General features: G+C 38.2%; 2 protein-coding genes across 2 annotated transcripts in view; one reads left to right on the forward strand and one right to left on the reverse strand.

Moving 5' to 3' along the window:
• The window catches only part of LOC306855577 (neuronal acetylcholine receptor subunit alpha-10-like), a gene marked incomplete at both ends in the record, with an annotated part of 45,381 nt that overhangs the window by 13,274 nt on the left and 14,075 nt on the right, over positions 1-18,032 (forward strand).
• On the reverse strand, positions 10,042-13,546 carry LOC306856124 (uncharacterized protein). The gene is made up of 4 exons (XM_079395155.1): positions 13,197-13,546; positions 12,161-12,396; positions 11,880-12,064; positions 10,042-11,041 (listed from the first exon to the last, which is right to left on the reverse strand). The coding sequence occupies exons 1-4, from the start codon at positions 13,450-13,452 to the stop codon at positions 10,273-10,275; spliced, it is 1,446 nt and encodes a 481-aa protein (XP_079251281.1). The 5' UTR covers positions 13,453-13,546; the 3' UTR covers positions 10,042-10,272.

Genomic DNA, 18,032 nt, shown 5'->3' on the forward strand with positions numbered 1-18,032 from the left:
ACTGCCAGAGCCGTTAAATATGTTATTCTACGACGGCTCTGGCTACTACTAGTTCGCCAGCTGAAACGTTACCCAACTTAAAACGACACTAACGAGACGCTTACACATGTTTGAACAACACAGTGTACAAAACAAACATTTTATATAGATATATTATAATTAAATGAATACTTACAATCACACAAAGAATGTCCTTGACGATGATCAATGCGCTGCTGCTGCTCATGTTTGATAGCTAAATCATCTGTGACGTGTAACAGCTGTTCTAAATAAACTACATCTGATTGGTTAATAATAATCCCATGTCAGTATCTTGCCGCGCTATTGGCTCAACTGATATAGTAGGCAACCGCGTTTGCCTGCAAATTTACGGTTCGTGCATTATGATTTCTGGGAAAATGTGCAATAAATGGGAGTGGCAACACTTTTCATATCGTTGAGAATAAAACAACCGTCCCAACTTTACAAATCCAGGTTCTCCCTCCATGGGGATCATCCATTTCGAAAAGTAAAGCAGATACGGACCCTCGGCCCACCGTCTACGTTAATGTCATATGCTGATCGGTCTGTGCAGACTTGCTTCATTACATTAAGCATGTATGAAAACGAAAAAACAAAATCTGGATATTTTAGGCAATATTAAATTCCTGACCTTGATGCGTTTGGGGAAAACTTTTCTCTCAGCCTACCATGTCATCAGATCAGGAGATGCAGCCAGCGATCTTTGACAGAGTTTTTAACAGCATCTCAAGAGCCAGACAACAGCTCTCAGCTAACGATAATAACAATCTCCTTACTTCAACTAGACGCCTTTTCCGGCGTCAGGTCCAACGACTTAACAGTAAGTTGGGTTGTGCTATGTAACCATTTGCAAAATTAACAGTGATTTACCAGTGTTTAAGATATTATTTAACTGTGTATTTCTATGTGTGTGTCAGGACCACCGGGAAGGCAAGAAAATTCTGTCTGGCAGACACACCTTTTCCTGCTCTCAGGCCCAGATATTGCAATTTTACCATCTACAACAGAGCTTGAGCGGTTTGCAAACATGGGATTAGGTAAATATATACTTGATATATAAGGATTTCAGATGTACCACAGCGTTATATTTTGGAATTACCAATTCAAATATTTCAAAACCATTTTTAAGATTAGCTTATCCTGTTTATTCATAAAAGGAAATTACTGTCAGGGCAGATAATAAAAACAAGTATTTAGAACTATTTTATACTTTATTTAACTCTTGTATTTTTTTCTATAATTTAGCTTTTACACTCTAAAACTTGCACAGATCATTTGACATACCCTATCCGATTGTTTTGTTCCATCCATTGCTATGGTTATCATAGTCTCTTGGATTCACCTGCACATTTAAATGAGTTTATTAATGCAGAAACTTTTTATTTTGTAGTTAGTAGCATGAAAAACATTAATACAGCTTTAATACAGAAAGTGAGCAAAGATTGCTGGCATTATAATCACTGAAGCTGTTCAGTACTTCAGGTCAATGCGAGGTATGCAAAGTAGTACTGTTTCAAAAACTCGTCATCAATGGAGCTGTCTGCACAGCAATGATTTTCTTGTTATACTTCGTTAGTAATAATGAATGGATTTGTGAGTGTGCAGACACAAAGAAGCAGTGAACAAAAAGTCATTTTTGCCATTCCTGGTGGTGTAGATACTGATTAAATTAAACACATCTGTTTGGACGTTGTGTTTTTGCAACAGATATGTCAGTGACTACCTACAAATGTTAATGCAGCAAAGACCCGTTGTAAACTGAAACCTTTGACAGTCTTCACAGAGTGCCTATGCAAACACTCACAGGAGCGTTTAAAAAGCAGTCAGCTGTCAGAGGGACAATTTTTAATCTTGGTGGGCATTAAAGTGTTTTAAATACCGGAAAAAAATCCTTTTAAAAACAGGAAATGTTACTTATTGTTCACCAAACTTGGTAGTGAGCTGTATTATATTAAACCTGATCTCTTACATACAGTATATGATTAGTTGATGAGCTGTTGTTTATTTTATGTTGCTTATGTGTACTTTCAATTTTGTAGGTAGACCAGTACACGAAACAACAGGGAGAGGAACCCAACGATCAAAAATTCAAATAAATTGGACTCTGTCCGAATTAAACAATTTTGTCTGCCAATGCTACCCAACTGTGAATTTAAACTTAATAGGTTTTCATTTGGCAAGAGCAGGAAAAGGACGGAAGATAGAAAAAGTGCATGCAAATAGTGTGAAAGACCTAAAAAAAGCAATTGGAAAGAGCAGGCTCTATATAGTCCCAAGAGCTGAAGTTTCACAGGTATGACTTCACTACATGTTAAACAAAGTCCAAGGGCCAGATATACTGACATTTTGCTCTAACACAACCCTCTTTTGGCATAACAAACCTTGTGCTCGTCAATGTGCTAGTATTTTCCAGAACTTTACATTCCATCAGTGCATTGTGTTCTCATGCTAATTTGTCCTGTTTAGTAAATCTGGGCCTAAATATTCAAATGAATGAGTCATTTCTTTAAGACATGTTCAGTTGAATTGGTCTTTAATTTAACCTTAATATAAATTGTTTATACATATAAAATATGTTTCTGCGCAGTGCACATTTAATGTTAGATGACAGTTCAAGTAAATTCCTTACTGTGCAGTGAGTCTAACAAATTCTGTCTTTTTTTTTTTTTTTTTTTTGGTCTTCTTCTAGGTGATGACACCATCCACAGCCATTCCCCAAAACTCACAACAACCATCCAAAACTACAGCACTTGATGAAACCTCCCTCAATGCTGAGACTACAGAAGCTGTAAATCTGCATGTGAGTGAAGTTATTTAATGTAAATCTACCCCAGAACTTTATACTCCCATCAGTGCATTTATGGGATTGTGTTCTCGTGCTAATTTGTCCTGTTTAGTAAATCTGGGCCTAAATATTCAAATGAATGAGTCATTTCTTTAAGACATGTTCAGTTGAATTGGTCTTTAATTTAACCTTAATATAAATTATGTTTATACATATAAAATATGTTTCTGCACAGTGCACATTTAATGTTAGGTGACAGTTCAAGTAAATTCCTTACTGTGCAGTGAGTCTTTGTCGTTTTTTTTGTGTCTTCTCCTAGGTAATGACACCATCCACAGCCATTTCCCAGAACTCACAACAACCATCCAATACTACAGCACTTGATGAAACCTCCTTCAATGCTGAGATTACAGAATCTGTAAATCTGCATGTGAGGGAAATTATTTTTGATGTTGTCAAAGGTTGTAACTATTAATGATTTGACTCACAGTTGTACTTTATTTCCTTCAGGAGTGGCGAGCTATACGTTCCCAGCAAGATGAAGAATATAATGCTTCTTTGTTGGCAGATATAGAAAAGGTAATTTTTGACTTATTGCAGTTTGCTTGCCATGGTTAAAATTTGGGTGCACAAAAATGTATATTAAATCTATGGTATTGCAGGACAGAAGGAGGCGCTGCTATGAGGTTCTGGAAGAAAAGCGCAAAAAGGTTAGTGCTGCCACTAAATATTTTATTGAATTTTTTTTTTTTTTTTTTTTTTTTATATATATATCTTTTTTTTAGGCCATTGAGGAAAGACGCCAGCGAATGGCCGTTCGTGTTGAACCTCTAGATGGAGAATTTCTGAAAGTCAAATATCCAAATGGAGATTTAATTAAGAGGAAGTTCATCATGGCTGATTCAATTCAAGTAAGAAGTTCATTGTGAAGAAGGATTAAGGATTTTTTCATAGATGTTTTATTTAGTTTCTTTTCCTCATTTCTGGGATTTCTTTATTTTAATAATATTTGCCATCGTGGGCCTTTTTTTTAGGTTTTGTTTGATTTTATTGGGCAAGATGAAATGGCCAGTGAGGTGTTCAGAATCCAGGAAGCTACTTCTTCAAATGCTATAGAGAGCACTTCTACTGGGTCAATTTCAGATCATGGAATCAAACCTTTCTCTACATTGTATATCCTTTGAACATCACCCTTGGATAATCTGGTAGGTTACTACAGCAGTATACTTGAGCAAGTTTTTTTTTTCATAATGATTTTCATATGGCCATATGCATTACCTTTTGTTGATAAATTATTATAATTTTTGGCCTGATTGTCCCTGTTAAGTTTTAGGAAAGCATTGTTTACTCATTTGGAGTTTCAAGGATTGATCAAATGTGATTAACAGGGCTGGGTTTTGACACATTTTTCTATTCAATTAAATTTTGATTCTCAAACGTATTCTTTGATCCAGTTTAATGTAATGATCCAAAAAGGCAGGCAGACAGGCAGCAAAAGCTGGACAACAAGTGACGGTAAGGGTACAACTTAAAAAGGAAATCAAACAAGACTAATTAATCAAACAGGTGGTAATCAATCCCTTTGTCCCAGTTTGCCTATACCGTGCCCTAAAAGTATGTACTCTTTTTTTTGAAGAAAATGTACATAGTTTTGAGTGTGACTGAAGAGTAGGCAAGCTTTGGGACATTCTATCCAGTCATAAAACTGTCTTTTAATGGTACTTTAAACTGACCTGTCAATCATCTTTTCACAGTTAATATCCTCCACATTTCAATTGATTTCCTACTATTTGGAGAGAAAATAAGTAGCAGGTTGATCTGCAAATTATGGGTTTTACATGTGAAGTTATACTCGTCTATTCATGCATAATGATGCATTTAAAATTTCAAGGCATAATGGATCTTTTTAAATGTTAGTTAAGATGAAACATAACTTTAAACTTTTTTTTTTTTTTTTTTTTCAGTTTACATTTTTATTATTAGTCACTCAAACCCCCTCTCCATTGGTCTCACATTGTTTTTTTTTTTTACATTTTGTACTCGTGTTTGTAGTTCTGAATCGAATTGTCATCCACACCCAATGGGTTGTGGCCAATATAACCTAATATAGCCTAACTTGGGGGCAGCTGTGGCCTAATGGTTAGGGAGCAAGGCTTGTAATCGAAAAGTTGCGGGTTTGAGTCCCAGGTCCAGCAGGGATTGAAGGTGGAGGGAATGAATAACCAGCGCTCTCTCCACCCTCTACCACGACTGAGGTGAGCAAGGCACCGAACCCCCAACTGCTCCCCGGGCGCCACAGCAATAGCTGCCCACTGCTCCGGGTGTGAGCTCGACACTACTTTTTAAATCACAGTTTTGTCATTATTGTTCTTTGTTCTTTTCATTTCAGGAAAAACACAGCGACCCTGTAAATGTTGCCCAGCCTCCAGTGGATTCGTCCTTTGTTCAGTCTTCAGTGGCTCTATCCCCAGTCCAGTCTCCAGTCACTCCGACCTCTGCCCAGCCTGCAGTTGTTCTGCCCACTGCCCAGTCTTCAGTTGCTCAGCCCTATGTACAGCCTTCTGTGGCTTCGTTCACAGCTCAGACTCCATTCATTAATTTTAATTTTGAAGACCAACCTGCAGAGCCAATTGTCATAGACATTGATGAGGAGACGCCACTTAGTTCTCCATCTCCCCAGCCATCAGACATTGTAGATCTATCCCTAATAGCTCAAGGGAGCGCCGTGGTCCTAGATGAGTATGTTCCTATATATGCTTATTTACTAACAGTTAAAAAAATTTTTTATGCATTCACAAATTAACAAACACACACAAACAAACAAACACACATACACACACACACACAAACACACACGGAAAGCCAACAACTCTTCATTTAAAAATAATGGGATGAGGTTGCTTTGTGACTGGAAGTCCCTGCATGCGGGAGCGAGCTTTATGCAACTCGCAATATTCTGAAATATACCAAAATGCTCAGCATTTGACTAAAAACATCCAATCTTTGTCTTTTGCAGGGTTGACCTACAGACCATTCTAAAAAAACTGCAAAGCAAAATTGATGGAAACATCTGCCCAACAGCAAACCAAATAAATGTGTTCAGAGAAAACATATTACACTGCAGCCTGCAAGCTATCAAACGGCGACGATTCAACCCACAAGCAAAACTAGATGTAGTGTTTGTTGATGCTGACGAAAATGGGGAAGGGGCAATAGATGAAGGTGGCCCTACTAGAGAATACTTGCGGTTGTTGATGCGGGCCGTCCATCAATCAAATGTTTTTCAGGGCAATGAGAAAGACAGGAGTTTGGCTCTAGACACTCAAGGTCAGTACTCCTGCTAAAGCAGAAAGCTTTTGTGTCAGGTTATGTTGTAATGCTGTTCAGCTCTTCAGTGTCCTTGAAAAAGTAGTTATTTTTTCCTCACACCACTACTGGTCAGATGATGCTTTTTGGATTCCACCTTAAGAGTCAAATAGTCGAACAGTCTTTTTGATCTCTTGTGTTTGGATTTTTTTATGGGGTCATGAAAAATTTAATTTTGTAAGTTTCACATTGTTCTATTAAAACATTCTGCTAGTTTCAGAAATAATATCTAACTTGGTAGTCCAGTAAAGACTTTTATTGTATACGGGTCTGTTAAAATGAATGACAGGGGTACATTGTACTATATGCTGTATTTACATCTTGTTTGCACTGTTAGTTGTGATAAAAGGATTTTGTGAGAGAGCAGAAATCATGTTGCAATGATGAGATCACTGCATTCACTTGATCAACACTGAGTGCTCATCCCTGTAACCTTTCAAGTGTTGAGGGTAGATCAAAATATAATGCTATAATCAACACCTCACATTTTGTTAATTTATACCGCTGTTATACTAAAAATTTGTAAACGTATTCAAGAGAGTTACACATACAGTATGTGTATATATAACTTTCATATGCAAAGATGTTTTATGTGGAAGCTGCCACAAAATAAAAAAGGTAACTATTTATCCTCAATTATGGGATACAAACTTGCAGTTGTGACTTATAAAGTTTAAAGTTGACTTATAGAGTTTATATCTAGCAATTGTGACTTTATAGGACACAGTTTTGATCATATAGCTTGCCGTTTTTAGTTCATATGCAATTCTAAGACAAAACTATTTTGACACAGATAAGACTTACAAAGGGTCAAAAAGATGAATCTGTTAAAAAAATGTCATTTTTCCTCAGTTACATTAATGATATGTAAGACTGTAGAATGTAAGAATGACAGTCCCTGTTTTCACCTGCATTAAACATAGTCCAATTATGATCAGATCACCTGAATTCTAATAACAAAATTTAAGCCAGTGGTGACTGAGGGATAAAATATTAACTTAAAAATATTCATAATGGTTCTGTAGGAATTTCTGACATCAATATTTTTTTCTGTTTTGCTTTAGCTTTGGAGACTATGTTGTATGCATCAGTGGGGAAGATGATTGCTTTGTGTGTCGTCCATGGAGGAGTTGGACCACATTTCTTCTCTGAAAGGCTTTTTCAGCAGCTCTGTGGTGTGCCAACATCCCCTGCCTCAGTGGATGAGATTGGAGATCATACATTGAGGGAGCAACTAATCAAGGTACGGAGATGTTTGAGAACTGTTTAAAGGTGTTATATGATGCTATTATTAAAGATCATTATTTTGTGTATTTGGTAAAATATGTGTCGACATGCTTCAATGTTTAAAAAACACATTATTTGTCATATACTGTGAATTAATTATTTTTCATATACTATTCTATGCCCAGCCTCTCTCAAATGTGGCATTTTCTACAATGCTTCTCCTTCCAGCTCAAAGTAGGGGCTGTGATTGATTGTTCGGTCACTGTGATTGACCGAACACCACAAGTGTGTGTCAGAAATTGAATGCCCCTTACCATAATCGCAAGCTACAGCTTTCAAATTTCATATAAGACAGTTAATGGGTAAATGATGCTCAGCTCTGCTTGAGCAGGCGCCAGTGTGAAACAACACAGGACATCTAGAGCTGCTTTTCCACCAGCAGTACAAATGGTTCTCTTTGTGTAACAATTTCATTCTATGCTGATACAGATGGTTTCGTTTTCCACTGATAACAGAGCTCTTTGGTATAAATGTGGTTGAAATGTGTCACCTTACCTTTTGTGGGACACTGCTTTGTAACTGCAAATCTTATACAAGTACGAACACCTAATTAACACACTAAAGAAAAAGGAAAACAAGAAAATGCATCACCTGACCTCTTTATCATGCCGGTTTTAGATTTTTTTTTTCTCACAATTGTAAAATTTCTTTTTTCACAACTGTTTTAGATACAGGAAGCAACAAATGTTCTGGAGGCAAATTGTGCCATTACAGAAGCAGCAGACAGCTTAAGTATCATTGGTGCCTTGAGATATGTATCAAGCCTGACAGAAAGGAACTCTCTTGTCCAGTCAGCTGCAGAGTTCTTTGTGAATGGAAGGCTAAGAGCTGCCTTGGACCAGTAAGTGCCCAACAATTAAAATTCTGTTGTTAATTATTCACCCTCATTGGTTTTCACACCCCAGGACTTTAGTTAACCTCCAGAACTCAAATAAAGATACTACCATGCTAACACCTTCTGAAAGTTGTCATGGTAGAACATATATGAAGGTCTTATGGGTTGACCAGAATAATTAATGACAGAATTTAATTTATTTGGGGTGAAGTAAATTTTTAAGCCTTTCCTTTCTGACAACATAGCTATCATCTGCTTGAAACTTACATTGAGTGCTATGTTTGTTTTACAGGTTTTCAGAAGGGTTGCAAACTCTCGGTTTGCTGGAAGAGATGCAGAAATATCCTGCACTTTTTTATGATATGTTCATCAATGAGCAGAGGCCCCTTCAGGCAAAGGATCTCTGCAGTCTTTTTCATGTTAACTTCTCCCCACAAGGGAGCAACAGAAGGGCAAAGGAAAACCAGACTGTATGCCACTGGAGGGACTGGTTGATCGATGTTGAAGGTATGAAATGTTTTTTATGTAATGTTAAGGGTACATCCATGTCATTTTTTTTCAAAATGTATACAGTATAATGAGTGAATTACTAAATCCATTTTCCAAGTTGTGTTTGTGTCTTGTCCTGAATCACTACGATTACAGTAAATATTAATATTCAGACTGTTTGAATGGGACACATGCCGTTAAATTAATAGCTGGAATGCCAACGCTACTTTATGTAGCTTTTATTTTTAATTGGCTTTTCTTTGTTTTACGTTATTGGTCCTCTAAAAACAAAAAGTGATTAATAAAAACAGTGACTTAGATTTGAAGAAAAGGAGTGTTCACAATGAAAAATTATCTTATTTGTGGTGAATCTAGCCATTATGCAGAACAAATACTTAGGATTGTTTTTTTTTTTTTTGTAATCAGAAAAAATATAGAAACAATGCAGTTAGATGTAGTCATAATTAGACAGGCTGACTAACTCTGTTTAGATCAAAATATCGCTGTCAAAGAACTGCACTTACCACACATTTTTGTCTTTTGAAGTTTGTGATTTTCTGTACATATATTTTGCAGAGGGAGAGAGTGATGCAGTCACTCTTGAGAGAATAATGGAATTTACCACTGGAGCCTCCACAGTGCCACCCCTGGGTTTCCCCCACCGCCCAGAAATAGAGTTCCTCCATCAAGACGGAAAAATCTTTCCCGAGGCCAATACTTGCCTCATTATATTACGACTGCCGATACACAAAGAATATGAAATGTTCAAGACCTACATGACGGAGGGAATCATGCAAAGCCCATATTTTGGTGTTGCCTGAAATCTAGAGCTGCATCCATAATGGATGGGGTTTTGTTGCATTGTGTTGAGTTTGTATCTTGTTGTGAGTTTGTATCTTGTTGTCGTTGTTAAAGGGGGAGTTAGCCCAAATATGAAAATTCTGTGACCATTTACTCAACCTCAAATAGTACAAAGTGTATTAGTTTCTATGTTCTGAATTTTTGGAGTGGAAATTTTTTTTACATTTTTCCACTTTTGAAGGAAAAGGTTAACAAAGAAAACAAAATGTTGTCAATGCATTATGACTTACAGAAGTCTCATGCTTTAAGCCTTAATATTACCTCTTTATATAAAGTAATTTTAGGTACAGTTACAACTGAGTACACCTTTTATTAATTTAAAGTTCCATTTAAGAACCACTTTCAAGTCAAATATGTTTGAGATGTGCATCTATTCCAAAATAAAATGCATTATTCTGCATTGTGCATGTTACTGTTTATTGTGGAAAAAACACAGTAACATTGCTCACTTTTAACTCTTTGTTCAGGTTCTCACTTGTACACCAGCTTTTCACAGAAAATTATTTTTTCAATGTCAGCATCTACTGTAAGCATCTATTAATTCTTCAACAGAGCATTGTTGTAGTTACATCGTTTACATATTAAAATATTACAAAAGAATGACATTAACACACTCTAATCTGCAACACTAGTTTGCCAAAAGATTGGCAATTTCTGCACAACACACCTGAAACTTAGTCTTTAAATCTGTGATATGGTCAATAGCATGGGACACAGTTTCCATTTGCTGAGGAGTGAGGTTAATTTGAGGCTGTTCAACAGTTACAGCTGGGATGTCTTCTGTTTCAGCTGTGGGCAAATACTCAATGCCATGTTGAGCCAGAAGTTCATTTAAATTTTCTGGCCTGTAGGGATCGTCTCCAAACACATTGTTGAGAGCTGTGCTGTCATTTCCCATCCTTGACAGCATTCCCTCAGTCCATATCTGTGTTGGTGTTTTATTGTTTTCTGTCCGCAAAGCATGGTGATTCCATGCCTCTTTGAAGTGCTGTAGTCTGGCTTGGATCTGTGGAAGAAAAACTATGCCGAGTGAAACTTTGTGAAGGTCATTGCTGGGATCAAGAATTTCAGAATCTTCAAGACTGTAGAACATGCTGTAGAATGAATGTAGCACATGTAAAAATACATCCCTCCACAAACGTTCTATCCTTTGGTTGTGAACTGATTCCCCAGTGATGTGACTCCGGCGCTGAAGTCCTTGTACAAGGTTCATGAACAAGGCCACTTGTAAGTTTTCACCACCGTGATCTGAACTTACCCTAGAGGGCAGACCATAAAGGCATGTTGCTTGAATAAACTGAGACAGTACAGTACTGGCACAGTTGTCGGTGTTGCAGTTTAGGTATGTGATTAGTCGTGAATGTCCATCGATTGCACCATGAATCACAAAGCCCCATCTAAAAGAAAAAAAATAATAATAATACAAATGTAAGTTAAGTATTATAGGTAGTACAGTGTGAAGAAACAAACAAAGAAGTGCTACAGGTCCCACTTCTTCACAGTTCCCAGGTTTCTTTTATGCAGGACATCACAATAGACACATTAAAATGAAATTTTTAAATAACCTTTACAACAGGGCGCACAAATAATCAAGTACTGTTTGGACAAATTTTTATTTTAACATTAATAAATGGTGAAAAAAGCGGGGTCTAATAATCAAGAAATTAGGAAGTGTACATAAGGACAACTGGAATATTAGGGACTATAGAAGTGAAATATAAACTACACTGTGTTATACTTAGAATAATTGTATGTACTGTATTAATAATTCATATAGAAAATGCAAGTTTTCTAAAAGTCAAACGTTCATATAGTTCCACAGTACAGACTCTTTCAAACCAGCTTTAAAAAAAAGTCACTGGATCTAAAATGTCAGTGATTTAACATTTAGTGGTTTTAAGCCAGGACGATATGGTGAACTGTTATAATGATATTGTAGTATTGTGATTTACAATGGCTGCTTAGGTTCACAGTAATGGACTAGTCTGTAACAGATTTAGTTAGCATATTTAAGACCAAATACCTTTAAAAACAAATAACTTTTAATTGAAATCAGATGCATAACCAGCATAAATGGCTGGGTTATTCAGGTTTCTAAACATGTTTGGCTGTTTATTCTATAAATCCGAATTTGATAATGCAGGTCTACACTAGGCTATATTTTAGTATCGCAGAAATGCACTGTCACACCATTTTTATGCTGCATCAGCAGAACATAAACTACATTAAACTAACCTTATGAGGCGCATGTTGCCATCAATGTGCCAGAGACTGTTGGGATAGGGCACATGATAAACTCTTCTAGCCACTGTGCTGCTCCATCTCCTTGCAGCAGCCGCTGGATTGATACGGACCAACATCTCACGAACCCTTTGGCAGGAAACCTTTAATCCTTCTGCAACCAGTAAGGCTCGCATCATCTAAAATGTTTGCATTGAATTGGAGAAAATGAAATAATAATAATTAGTTTATGAACTGATAGGACAGACCTTAAAATGAAATCAAACAAGCCTTACCTCACTTCCAGTATTTGGATACTGGCATTGTAGTCGTCTCACTACATTTTCAAGTTCTCCATCATCCACTCTTGACATTCTGCTCCTGATTGATACGCCAAGCAGCTTGGACCTCTTGTACAAGAATGAGGAGGAGCACCCTAACATTCTTGCCATTCGTTTGACTGTGTGACCTTGCTTCATTAAAAATTCAATTTGGTCACGTGTTATTTGAATGGCTGGTCTACCTCGGCTACCTGCAATTGAAAGCAACATATTTGTTTTACTGGCATGCAGCTCCTAATGGCAAGCAGTGTAATATTAGAAAAATTGTGGCAAATAAGAAAGGAAAGAAAGGAAGGGATGGAACAAAGTAATGGTCTAATAACAGGGTGATTCTGTAACAAGCACTTTGCACATTACCCAGCATTGCAGATTTAAACTACTTTTTCAACATTGTTTTTTTTAGTAGGCCTACAAATGTTGAAGAAATACAATTTCTTTATTATGAGTCATTGAACTTGACCAGGCAAAGTTGAAAAATTAAATTACACTTTGAACAGTTTGAGTGTCTGTTGGTTATTTTTAAACCTAAATATGGTATATGCTTATGTGTGATACGAAATCTGAAATCTCACATACAAATACATTTTTATGGACTGATTAACCTTTGTGAACCTTATCAGTAGTGTTTTTCAGTAGCCATTCAAAGAATTGTTATTTTAATCCTTATTTACATAAAAATTATGTAGGCATACAATTTGTTGTACAGTCATACTTTTAACTATATGTATTATGTACATAGATTTTAATTTGTATTACAACTGTATTCATTTTGTAAGTGAATAGTTACATAGCATGTACACTGGTAAGACTACTTTTGTGCAGACTGAGGAGAAAGTTACAGTTGTATTACTATGGGTATGGTCATGATCAAAGTAGAGAGCAGAAAATAAACAAACGCATAAAAAAGACAAAGACGAGCTTTCCGAGATTCCTCGTTTGTGTATGCGATTACTGCAGATAAAGAGCAAACTTTTTAAAACCAGAAATTCACCTGAGTTACTTCGAGAGACGGAAAAAGCTGTAGTTCCCTCACTCTGCAAATGCGTCGACAGCATCGTTCGAATTTCATCCAGACTTCTGTTTAATTCTTCATACGTCTCTGGAGGCAGCAAATATGAAATTCTCTGTGCATTTCTGAAGCAATCATATATCGCACAAAGTTCGCGCTCACCACAATTTCCCTGACTTTGAGCTCTTTCAATTTGTTGACACTTTCTTGCTATTTTGTCGAGAACAGCTCCCGCCATGGCTTAATAATGCCTGAAGTACTTCATATCCTTTCTTCGTGAAAACAAAAGCAGGCTAAAGTTGTTAGCGGTTATTTAGGGAGGCGGAACTGTGAGCGGTGCTGAGGAAATGTAGTTTCACGTCACGCAACAGGAGATTGGACTAGCAAATACAATGCAGATATCTTCAAATATAATTGCAACTAGTCGAAACGGAATTAGAGATATCTCTAATTACATTTGCGGATATATGACGCGTCTTTTAAAGATATCTATAACATCATTACAGATATCTTAAATTGAGTTTTGACTAGTCAAAATATGTTTACAGATATCTCAAATCCGATTTCTTACTAGTGCAATTATATTTGCAGATATCTCTCATTGTCATTCTGACTAGTCAAATTATAATTATCACTCGTCAAAATACAATTTTTCCTCTCTGTAAATATATTTATGGATAGTCTGAACGAAGGTTTAAATGCTAAAACGGCTTGCCATAAATGTCCCCATAGGCTGCCATTCAAAATCAATTGTTGATATCAAGAATTAATTTCTTACTAGTTGAAATCCAATTTCACATTTCAGAAATACAATTCTTACTAGTAAAAATGTCTATTTGATATCAGCAATTTAATTCTTGATATCAACAATTTAATTGTCACTAGTGACAATGATCATTTCTGATATCATGAATGTGATTGTTACTAGTAAGAAAGTCATTTTAGATATCAGAAATTATATTGATATCAGAAATGCATTTTCAGATATCAGAAATAACAAATGTAACGTGTTGCAATACATTTACTGATATCAAGAATAACCATTTCAACTAACAACTGAATTGTTCATATCAAGAATTCACATTTTTACTAGTAACAAAATAATTATTGATATCAAGGCAGTTGATATCTGAAATTGTCCTTGCAACTAGTGAAAATAGAATTACTGATATCTTAAATAACATTTTAACTAGTAAAAATACTTTTACAGATATCTAGAAATGCCATTTTCACTAGTAAGAATAGCTATGGTAATGAGTTCATGTATATTAATGAGATCTGGTTTTCCCATAATCCTCGTTTTAGCGTCAGCATTGGCCAAAGATGGCGGAAGAACGTCCATGCGCAGAAACGGCTCCTTTATTTATTTGTTTTGTCAATGAAACATTAAATTATGACTGGATTTATTTATTTATTTATTGTTAATGGTTTAAAAAAAGTAATTTTATCCTGTTTCTTTTTATTGGCCACCAAGTCCTCATTAAGGATAATTAAAAGAAAAATGAACAAGGCATTCATTTAGCCATAACATAAAAAATTACTTCATGTCATTTTTTCATGTTTACTTTTGGTTTCATTACTCTTTCTTCTAATACATCAAATAAAAAATGCAACCAAAATGAAAAATAAAACATAATAATGCATACAAATTTTTAACGTTTTGCTGGATTTTATTTATTTATTTATTTTTTAATATAATTGTATTTAGGCTACATGGACGAGTTATCATATTGCGTGCCCAAATTCGTGCCGGCGTTTCTCTTTGTTTAAAAGCGGGTGCAGATTTTTTTTTTACTGTACATTTTGATATAGTATAAACGTGATACACACTGGGCCATTCCACCGAACGGGTGCCATTTGTGTCCCCAGGACATTATAGGTACAAAGATACATAAAAATTAACTATAATATACATTTTATTATTAAGCAATGTGTCCTGCACATTAATCTAACTGCAAATTTAAAATATATAATTAAAAAAATTATTAAAATCAATTATTAATTATTAAAATTATTAAAATCAGCCTAAAACACTGAAAATATAGCATTTATTCATGTCCCCAGTGTCTAACGCTACAATTTAACATGAAATATAATGTTTAAAATGCTTCAGAAATAATTTTTATTTTGCATTTTTGTGTACCTCCATATCCCATCTGCGCTTTAAATACATTTATTTCAAAATAAATGTATAATATTTTGGATAAAATACACATTTTAGTCAAGTCCCCAAGTTTTCACTCAGTCCTGTTACCCTAACACATTTCCCCCTCAAAAAAACTGGGAAAAATCCACAAGACACATTTTCAAGATAATATTGCAACATCTGGATCTCCTGACTGCAATGAAATGATCGGAAGCACGTGCTCTTATTTTCTGTATATCTGATGATTTTGTTACGCTGGCTGGGAGCGTCATTATAAATATACTGTCCTGTTACCTAAATTATTTCTTATATGTTACTTGTTCACGTGTTTCTGAACATATTTTTAAACATGTTTTTTAAAAGAGATTAGAGTTTTGATAACAGGACTGAGAAAAATGCAACTTAAAAATTGTGAAAAAAATTAAATAAAGTTACCTGAGATAGACCAATACAGATTTTGAATAGTTAAATATGTGTATTACTAAATTCAGTCTTTAAAAAATATAGAAAATAATTTTTTTTTTTTAACAGTTTTGGAAACAAATGACCCATTCGGTGGAATTGCCCAACTTGCATTATTTTTAAATAACATGTTGTCCAGTTCCCTATCAGTCGGTCACTCCGAGTCACGTCGGTGACCGACGAATTGGGATCTCGCTTAGAGAGACCAATCCCCTACGAGAGTATCTAAACAAGCCAATGGATATTGGCATGCGATTATTGCATCCAGCTGCCGCTAATCACAGCGTGAGTATAAGTAGGCAGCGGGTGCAGCGCATATTCAGCTTTTCGCTTCGGAGCCAAGCGTTCATCGTTCTGCTCCTGACCAACCTACAGTGTCTGCAAGTCAGTGCGCTCTTCGAGGCATTCTTGTGCTGGTGGTATGGCGCGTCAGCGGCGGTGGTTCTTCCTGTGTCGAGTGGATTGCACACATCAGGTTGCACTACCCCCTGATTGTGTTGCAAACGGCCATCTCCCCTGTGCGCTTCAGCACACTGAAAGAGTGATTTCTCTAAAAGAGCATTCACGGGTGCGTCTTTTTAAAGACGACGTTGCATCTGGCAAACTCGACGTTACGTCTTTGTAAAGACGAGTTGGGTCTTGCTTCAGACAACGTGTCACCCGTGCGTTTCTGGATGCGGTCGTTACCTGGTGCCGGGTGATGGTCATGATCGCTGCCTCACATGCCTGGGCAGTAAGCATGCTGAGGTGGCGCTCATGGATGAGGCATCTTCTCATGGTGGGAAGATGATCATCTTGGAGTTGCGGGCCAGGCTCTGATACCTCGACAAAGGGACGGAGCTCTGTTGCCTCTGCCTTGATTTGGCTCTCGTTCTGGCTGCAGACAGACGGGGACCATTTCAGGCGGTGGCATGGTGGCAAACCCTCCAGGGAACCAACCCTCGAGGGACAATCGCCCCTCTTGCGCTCCAAAACCAGTTGAGCTGTCAGTGGAACGTGCTGGGCCCTCTACAAGGAGAGCACCAGCAGTTACCCTGGCGCTCCTCCCGATGACCAGACGTCGACTGCTGCATCGGAGGGTGAGCTGGAGATTTCTGGGCAAGAAGACTCGGCTGCTGCTGCTCTGGCAGTAGCAGTGCCTGAGTCGGATCTAGAAGTCACGGCTATGCTTTCCCGGGCCACTGAGAGGGTAGGGCTCGAGTGGAGATCCCACAGTGTCCCGAGCCCTCGAGGTTGGACGACTGGTTTCTCGGGGTAGCTTGCGCTGGTTCTCAGCGCCCTGCCCCAGTGCCTCTCTTCCCGGAGGTGCATGGGGAGCTTATCAGGTCGTGGACGGCACCTTTTACTGCCAGAAACCGCCCTGTTAACTCCTCCCCCTCACCACCCTCGGTGGTGGCGCAGCTAGGGGGTATACGGGGGTCCCCCCAGTGGAGCGGTCGGTTGCGATGCAGTTGTGTCCTAATACCGTCTCTACTCGGCGGGGCGAACCGTGCCTCCCCTTCCGGGCCTGTAGGTACTCGTCTGGTTTGTCCGGCGGTGCTTATATGGCCTGTGGGGAAGCTGCCTCCACCTTACGCTATGGCGTTACTGCAGGGTCCTCAGGCGAAAAGCACTGAGGACATGCACGGGGGTGGTTACGATCCGGAAGCTCTGAGAGCTTGTACCTCGGGCCTCGCGCTACGAGCGACGAAGGTGACGCGGTCTCTGGGTCGTGCGATGTCCACACTTGTGGTCCAGGATGTTCACCCCTGGCTTTGTCTGGTCGACATGGGGACGCCGACAAAGTATCGGTTCCTCAAGGGCCCTGTGTCCCAGACTGGCCTCTTCGGCGATGCAGTCAAGAACATGGCCCAGCAGTTCTCGGCTGCTCACGAGCAGGCTGAGGCGGTCCAACACCTCCTGCCCCGGCGGGCAGCTGCTGCCTCCACCCGTCCGCCGGCTGCAGCGCCCCAACCTGCTTGTCGCCGAGGGTGGCCCCTGCATCCGTCCCTGCTCCCGCACCGCATCCGCAGCAGCTTCCAGAAGCGGTGCCGTTGAGCTGGGCGTAGGCAGAGAGAGAGAGAGGACTGCTTTGCCCTCCCCCGGAGGAGGGCCGGGTGGAGATTCTTCTATTTCAAAAATCTCGACAAGAAGCGGTTGTCTCTGCCTCTGGGTCCCAAGAGGGCATGGAGAGTCACGGACGGACCAACTCCGGACCGCGCTCATCCTCC

This window comes from Barbus barbus, assembly GCF_936440315.1.
Source record: "Barbus barbus genome assembly, chromosome: 36".
NCBI classification, from domain to species: Eukaryota; Metazoa; Chordata; class Actinopteri; order Cypriniformes; family Cyprinidae; genus Barbus; species Barbus barbus.

Bases quoted from the DNA above. Each gene is read 5' to 3' on its own strand.
- LOC306856124 (XM_079395155.1), bottom strand. From the start codon at position 13,452: ATGGCGGGAGCTGTTCTCGACAAAATAGCAAGAAAGTGTCAACAAATT. The intron at 12,397-13,196 runs GTGAATTTCTGG...TTTCAATTGCAG, and splicing joins CGTCTCTCGAAGTAACTCAG to GTAGCCGAGGTAGACCAGCC. The intron at 11,042-11,879 runs GTTAGTTTAATG...TTTTTCTTTTAG, and splicing joins GGCAACATGCGCCTCATAAG to ATGGGGCTTTGTGATTCATG.